Genomic DNA, 7,870 nt, shown 5'->3' on the forward strand with positions numbered 1-7,870 from the left:
CGAGGGTGCGAGTCGGTGTCGCCGGAGACGAGGAAGAGGACAGCTGCAGAACTAATTTGGATTACATTCCTTGCAGAAATTCTGAAAAGGGCTTTTCGGCATAGCTCAAGCCCGAGCCGCACAGTTAATACCCAATCGCTGCGGACTCGCAGCCGGGTCCCCCAGCGGCAGAGGTTGCACCAGACAGCCCCCCAGTAGGTCGCCGGGTGGAAATTCCTCTCGGCTAAGCCTGCGTGTCAGTCGCAACTGCTTCTGAATGGTTCAATATGCATAATCAACCCATTGAGGGGAAATATGAAGGGACGCGGAGTGGGGAGGGAGATAAAAAGGGATGTATCTAAGAGGCCGCTTGGAATCTCAAGTCGGTGTTGGTGTAATTCCGGAGGTGGCTGGAGCCCGGGACCTGGTATGCATGAAGAATTTCGGAGTAATTGGGAGGGTGCAAACGGCCAGAACAAACGGCGCACATTGTGCCATTCGAAGGTCATTTTGAAAGGCTCGAGGATTGTAACTTGTTATTTACTAGGCGAGGGGGGAGCGGGGGGAGGCGGCGGCGGCGGGGGCGGAGCGGGAAAACTCCAGCGCGCTGTTTTCTTGGTGAGGTCAGAAGGACACGCTCCGAGGGCCTGAAACTCTCCCTCTCGCCACTCCCCGGGGGCTTTATCTTCTCAAGGTGCCTCCCACGCCCTCGCGACCAGCCCCGTATGGTTCCGGAAATCTCCCCGGCTCTCCAAAAGGCCCCCCTTGGCCACGTCAGTCCCCGGTTTTCCTGGCCCTTTCTTTCCTGTCCCACTTTCATCCTCAGGAAACTCAAGTGTCAGAAACTTTGAGCTCCCTGGGCCCGCAGGGGCTGTCATCCACCCTGCGGGCCCCGCCGCGCCTCCTCCCCGGGGGTCAGTTCGCCTCCTGCCCCGCGGGGTCCCGGGGCGCGAGCTCCCCGGGCAGCAGTGGTAGCGCACCCAGTGCCGCAGCACCCGCCTTGGGTTCTATCAATTCGCCTGACGGGTCGGCTCGGCAGCCGCGCCCGGCAGTAAACAGAAGTTGGAGGGACTCCGGCCAATAGCAAGTTGAACTACAGGAAGAACTCTTCCTGAAGCCAAACACAGAAACCGACGGGAAGGCCGGGCTCCCGGCTTAAGTCAGTCAGGCCATTTAAAAAAAAAAAAAAAAAGGTCAAGCAAGCAAGCCAGCCCCCCTTAGTCCGCGGGGCGAGGGCTGGGGACGCCAGCGGAGGCCTTGCGTTCCCGGGCCCCCCGGCCGAGGCGTGTCCTCCCGCCGTGCTCCAGCTCCCAGGCTGGGCTCGAGTCGGGTCTGACCCCGCAGGCTCGGACGGCCAGGGACGCAGCGGCCGCGGGCAGCGCACACAGGTGCAAAGCCGGCTCTCGGAGCTCCTCTCCCCACTGCCCTCCCGCTCCCCGGAGCCCAGCTGCCACGGCCCCGGGATCCCAATCCTGCCTCGGAGCCCCGGCAGGGCAACGCTTCTCCGAGGCTTCCCTCGCGGGCGGGGGCGGGGGGTAGGCAGACGCTGCAAGGAGCGTCTCCTCTGACTCCGGCTTTGGGTCTCCCACGTCCCGCACAACAGGCGCTACCAGAAGGGATCCGGCTTAGAGAGGCTCGAAGAAAACGCGCGAGAAATAAACAAGGGGAGAGAGAAAGAAAAGGGACGGAGAAAGGGGCGCAGAGTGGTTTTTCACGAGAAACACATGCCCACGCAGAGGGTAAGTTTGGGATAGAAAGAGGGGCGAACGAAAAACACAAGGAAGAGGCGCGGGTGACGTGGTCCCTCCACGCCCGAGAGCGAGAGGGTCTCTGGTTGGGCTAAGGGCGCAGGGGGCGAGGAGCCACCCGGCGCCGCTCGGCCGGCAGCAGCAGGTTCAACCCTGGGAGCGCGAGAAGGACCGCGACCCACCTGACTGAGAAGAGCTGGGCTGGACGGTCCCCGCCGCCACGAGAAGGCTCACCCAGACCCACAGTCCTGTCGCCAGCTTCATTTTTTGGAAGTCTCAGATCCAGTGCTGACAATTACATGTCCAAATGGCATAATCCCCTTTCGGGCACGCGGAGGAGATCCCTCGGCCGGGCGCGCGTGGGGGCTCGAGGGGCACTGGCGCGCGCGGTGCACCAGCTCCGAGCGCGGGCGACCGAGTCCGCGTCCGCGGGTCTAGGGCCCGGACCCGGAGGACCGGGAGAGGGTGCGCGGGAGGGCGCGCGCGGGTGGGAGTGTACTGGAGGGTGTGCGGCGGCGCTCCGGGCCGGACCGGGCAGCTACGTCCCCGTGTGAGCCTCCGTTTTCTCGCTCCCTCCTCACTTTCTCGCTCTCTCTCCCTGGTTGGCCAACAATAAAAAGAAAGGGTTCGGAAGAGGGTTTCCAAAAAAAAAAAGTTGATTGCAAACAGGCGGTAGGTTTCCGGCCTCTCCCCCCAGCCCGACTCTGTTCGACTCCCTTTTCAGTTTCCTTGCACCTCCAGTCCAAATTGGGAGGAAAGGGGCGGGAGGGGGAAGCTTCTCGCTTCACCCCCGATCCTGTCCTTTTTTTTTTTTTTTTTGCTGTCAGCTTTCTTCACACTTGTCCGGCGGCTGCGGTAATTAAAGCTCCGAGCGTCATTTCCAACGCTCCGCGGTCTCCAGCTGCAGCCCCACCGAGAAATTAATAAGACTCCGTCCGGGAGGAAAAAAAAAAGGTTGGGGGGGAGCGGGCGGTGGGTAAAACAACCCTCCACGCAGCCAGGCTGGCTCTGCTCAGCCGCGTAAACCCCGCCCCCGCTCTGACCCAACTAGCCACGCCTTCCCCCCCAAAGGGAAATCTTATTGGTTCAGCCACTCCCCAAAATCGTGGGCCTCAGGAGTTGGGAAAACACCTGTCAGGGAGCTGGGAGCCTAGCGGTGGGGGCGGGGGGAGCTGAATTTAAAGGGCTCACCGGAGGCCACAAACTGAATCAGAGACCACCCCCCCCCCCACCCCCAGACACACGCCGGACAGCTGGCCCGGAAAGCGTGGAGACCACCTGAGAGATGCTTTACAAAAAAGATTTTTTTTTTAGCCAGAAAGTCACCATTTACTCCACACTCCACGGTGCTCATCCACAGACTGGACCTGCCCTAGAAACAGAAGAAAAGAATACGCTGCTTCAATTGTATTAGGCTACCTCGCTTCCTACTTCCTCGTGCTTCACATTCAGACAGTAGTTCAAAAGCTGGTTCAGTAATTGTTAACATCTGCGGAGTAGGTAGTCCTGGGAATCTAAGCACTCCTCTTTCTTCAGTCTGTATAACTATACAACCTCTCCCATCATTCCCACGCTCGCAAATTGATCAAACTAGACTTTCACTTTTGTAGAGCTGCATCTTTAGATTTTTTAGACTTTATGGGGTCACTTCATCTTTTCCTTGGACTCTAGAACAACTTGGTTTTAGGTTCATTCTCATTAAGCCGATTCTAGTCCAAAGCCACCAATTTGGTTCTAAATGGCTAGAAATTGATGCAGGGCTGAGCTGATCAGTCTGAAATAACTTAAGGCAAATGTTAGGATATAACCAACCTTAAATAATTAGGTTTATCCTACAGTGGGTCCTGCTTTAGTCCTCTTCCATGTTCATACGACCTCCAGAAGTCATTGCTAGCCATAGGAGTTTCTGAACTCTTCTTAGTCTGAAACATATGGGATTGGATTATATCAGTGCACATATCCCTTGCTTTTTACAACTCTGAAACTGTACCCAGGACAAAGGCCAGAACCTCCTGAGGGCAGGGGATTATTGGTTTGCTATTTGCACAGGCGTTCTATGAATGATTTTCCCTTTTCAGCTTCTCTAGAAGCAGCAACTACATAAAAGTATCAGGGGAGCTTAAAAATTAAGTCACCCTGCCTCCTCGCTCATCATTTGAGACCTTCCTATTCCTCCCCCACGTCTTTTATCTATAGTTGTGTCCCTTAAGAATTTGCGTGGAGTTGGAACAGAGTGAAACAGCAGCTTCTTCCCAGAGGCCTCAGCCTTCCCTTTCTTAGGTCCACAGCAAGTAAGAGGAACAGAGAGGAGGCCAAACAAGCTGAGCATGCAGCTTTATCCAGAAGTAGCACAGGGCCAGGAGAAACTAAGCCTTGAGCAGGTGATGGTGACTTGGCCAGTGGTACTGACTGCAGCAGAAGTGTTCACACTGCTCTTTGGGATTATCTTTGCTGTTTTTCTCACCGTCTTCCCTTTTTCTTTTCTTTCATTCAATCTCTTTCCACTCCCCTTTCCCCCAATCCCCTGGTATTTCTTAGGATGACTCTCAAACACCTCTCTTCCATGAAAACTACTTCTTTTAAAAATTTCCACCTCTCCCCAGAAATGCAACTTAAGTGATTTTTTTTAAGTATTGCTTTTAGAAAAACTTAAATTTATGTATTGAAAAAGTCTTCTTTCTGACAACAATTACTTTGAAAAAAATGAAGAAATAAATAGTGTATTTTAGCTTAAATTGAAGGAAAAATTAAATACTCTGGATTTTTTTTTTTTCTACTTGAGTCCATTGTAATAATTTTTACTCTCCATCAATTTGATAGTTCTGTTGGGGCAGGAACTCTCCTATATACTTTGGTTTCAATCATGTATCTAAAGTAATTCTTGGTAAAAGAGGTATTTTAGTTAATATTCATTGGTTTTAAAAAATTGGTCTTACATATATTTTGGATGGTAGACAAACTATACAAGATACCCACCAATTACATTAGACTTGACACACCTGTGATTGGCCTTTAATCCTCAAGTTGTTCAGGCTTAATCCCATTTTCCTGGTTCTAACCTACTGATTGATACCTGGCCAAAGTTGTGTATCTGACCACTAGCCTATGGAATGAATTTGCATGAAAGCCCTACTCAAAAAGAGCATCATATTCAACGGTGACTGGTCTATCCTGAGTCGACCTCTTTCTTTCACTTCATTTCCTCCATTAGTGGTAGAATTCAAGGAGAATTTTGACATCATGAGTGGCAGAATACTACTGGTAGGAGAAAGAAACACACTGATCTCAGAGTTCACTGTATTTGGGACAAATACCAAGTAAGAAAAAGAACAAGAACCTATCATGAATCATTAGTCTTCTCCTGAACATTTAGAAATAAATACAGAATTCTAATTTCCCTCCCTGGCCAGCATCATCTCACTCAATATGTTTCTAAGTTATCTGGTGATCATAAACAACTCACTTCACAGACCTGAGCCCTTGGCCTCATCGTTAAAGAAAGGGATGGCTATGTCCCAAATCTAAGACTATGAATCTATGATTTACTGATCACTCACTAAGTACAAGTCACAATTTCCACAGATTTCATTTACTTCTTATATTCTTTCCCTTTTATCCACTCACTCCTACATACTACTTCATCTGGGGCACCAACACAGCCACATATTAAACGGCCTTAGGAAAATATCCAAATAACCTTCACAATATTACTGTGAGCTGCTCAAAACTCTGGATCTTTTCTATTCTAATAGCCAAGAAATTCTGGTAGATACAAATACCAATCAAGTTCAGTATTATGATAATCAATCAGATGACGGATACAGTGTTTTTGCCTCTGGTTGGCTGCTTTTTATTAACTAGCACTTGGAATAACATCGTTGCTCTTAACCCAAGAGTTTTGAAATTCTCTAATACTTTGGTGATGTTCAATGTCTCAAAGCATAAAAACAAAATTTAAAATTTCAAACATTAAAAAAATTCATAAATATACATTAAAGAAATGTTTTTGTTACTTTAGTTAATTTAATATTCAAAGAGGACTTCCCGGGAATATTTTGGGTTTGGTTAATGTTTTCGTTTATGTGCATGATTAAGCCTTAATTAATGACACCACCCTTATGGCAGAAAGTGAAGAGGAACTGAAGATCCTCTTAATGAAAATGAAAGAAGAGAGTGAAAAAAAATTGCCTTAAAACTCAACATTCAAAAAACTAAGATCATGGCATCAGTCCCATCACCTCATGGCAAACAGAGGGGGAAACAATGGAAACAGTGACAGACTTTATTTTCTTGGGCTCCAAAATCACTGCAGATGGTGACTTCAGCCATGAAATTAAAAGACACTTGCTTCTTGGAAGAAAAGCTATGACCAACCTACATGGCATATTAAAAAGCAGACACGTTACTTTGTTGACAAAGGTCCGTCTAGCCAAAGCTTTGATTTTTCCAGTAGTCATGTATGGATGTGAGAGTTGGACCATAAAGAAAGCTGAATGAGGAAGAATTGATGCTTTTGAACTGAGGTGTTGGAGAAGACTCTTGAGAGTCCGTTGGACTGCAAAGAGATCCAACCAGTCAATCCTAAAGAAATCAGCCCTGTATATCCATTGGAAGGACTGATGCAGAAGCTGAAACTCCAATCCTTTGGCCACCCGATGGGAGGAACTGACTTATTGGATAAGACACTTATGCTGGGAAAGATTGAAGGCGGGAGGAGAAGGGGACGACAGAGGGTGAGATGGTGGATGGCATCACCAACTCAATGGACATGAGTTTGAGCAAGCTCTGGGAGCTGGTGATGGACAGGGAAGACTGGCGTGCTGCAGTCCATGGGGTTGCAAAGAGTCAGTCACGACTGAACAACTGAACTGAAGCTGTAATTTTTCAAATGCTAAGGAGGAGTGACTGAATGTAAATAAATCATATCTGTGTTGCTTTCATATCCATTCATCAGTGTCTGTCCAAGTCCTTACAGACATTTTTTGTTTGTGGTTGAAACTGCAAAATAATTTCAACCTGGTGGACAGAGTAGTCTTTGCAAAGAAGTTATGCAAAAATGATCTCCCTGGTAAGGCCTTTTCCTGTTGTGTTTCTTCTGCTTTATGTATTTTCTTCATCTAAGTCCTTTGCCCCACACAGCTCTTTCTACTGCCGTATAACTTTAAAAAACAAAGCAAACTTTTAATAACTTTTGCCAATTGAAATCTAAGAGGAAAAGGGATAGTTCTGTTTTTGCATGTCCATTTATTTATAAATTTATTAACTTAGGTTACTTATCAAGGCTATGACTCTACCTAGCCTGAAATCTGAATCAAGATAGTCTGTTATTTTTTCAGGTAGCTTCTTATGCTGCATTTCCTTCCTTCTGTATTCTTAACTTAGCAAAGAGCTTGATCATGTTAAGGTTAAAGAAGATTTCTCAAAAGAATCTAGTGTTACATTTGCCATACACACACAAATGGATATTATTCTGACCAAGATCACAAAGAGTTCTTAGAATTTTTCTTGAACACCTGCCAAATAGTCAATTGAAGTCATAATTTAGAAACCATGTATTTTCTTCTCAGGTTTGTATAGGGATGCATGAATCTTCAAAGCTTCAGCAAAAAGGTTCTACTAGTTTAGAAAGTGTGCTAAGCTTATAGAGGCTTCTTCTCTCAACACAATAATACCCTGTACCTCCTTGTCTGATCAGTTACCTCTCAGTATGTCCAGTTTCCATTTCCTTTTTTTAATTCTTTAATTCTCTTGGTAGAGTACCAACTCTACCCTTTCCCAGTCTCTCCTTACCTCTGAAAATCTGTTAGGAGGCCCAAGACATCTGGTAGTTTCTCTTCTTGGTCCTGACTCCTAATGCATCATAATTTTCTACATTCCCAGGTTATTTAACACTGAAGATATACCATGTTTCAAAACATTTAATGCTACAACTCACCAGTAGTGGCTTCCCAAGTGGCACTAGTGGTAAAGAACTACCTGCCAATGCAGGAGACATTAGAAACCAGGTTCGATCCCTGGGTTGGGAAGATCCCCTGGAGAAGGGCATGGCAACTCACTCCAGTGTGTTTGCCTGGAAAATCCCCATGGATAGAGTAGCCTGTCAGGCTACAGTCTGTAGGGTTGCAAAGAGCCCAACAAAACTG

The 7,870-nt window shown here is 47.7% G+C and overlaps 1 protein-coding gene across 2 annotated transcripts in view; it reads right to left on the reverse strand.

The window, feature by feature from the left end:
* Window positions 1–2,741, reverse strand: part of ERBB4 (erb-b2 receptor tyrosine kinase 4) — a 1,302,405-nt gene extending 1,299,664 nt beyond the window's left edge. For both annotated transcript variants that reach the window (XM_069578247.1, XM_069578248.1), the window contains exon 1: window positions 1,910–2,741. In XM_069578247.1, coding sequence (XP_069434348.1) covers window positions 1,910–1,991 — 82 coding nt within the window. In that variant the 5' untranslated portion in view covers window positions 1,992–2,741. The remainder of the gene's footprint in view (window positions 1–1,909) is intronic.
* Window positions 2,742–7,870: the final 5,129 nt, after the last annotated feature.

This window comes from Ovis canadensis, chromosome 2 (genome assembly GCF_042477335.2).
Source record: "Ovis canadensis isolate MfBH-ARS-UI-01 breed Bighorn chromosome 2, ARS-UI_OviCan_v2, whole genome shotgun sequence".
Lineage (NCBI taxonomy): Eukaryota > Metazoa > Chordata > Mammalia > Artiodactyla > Bovidae > Ovis > Ovis canadensis.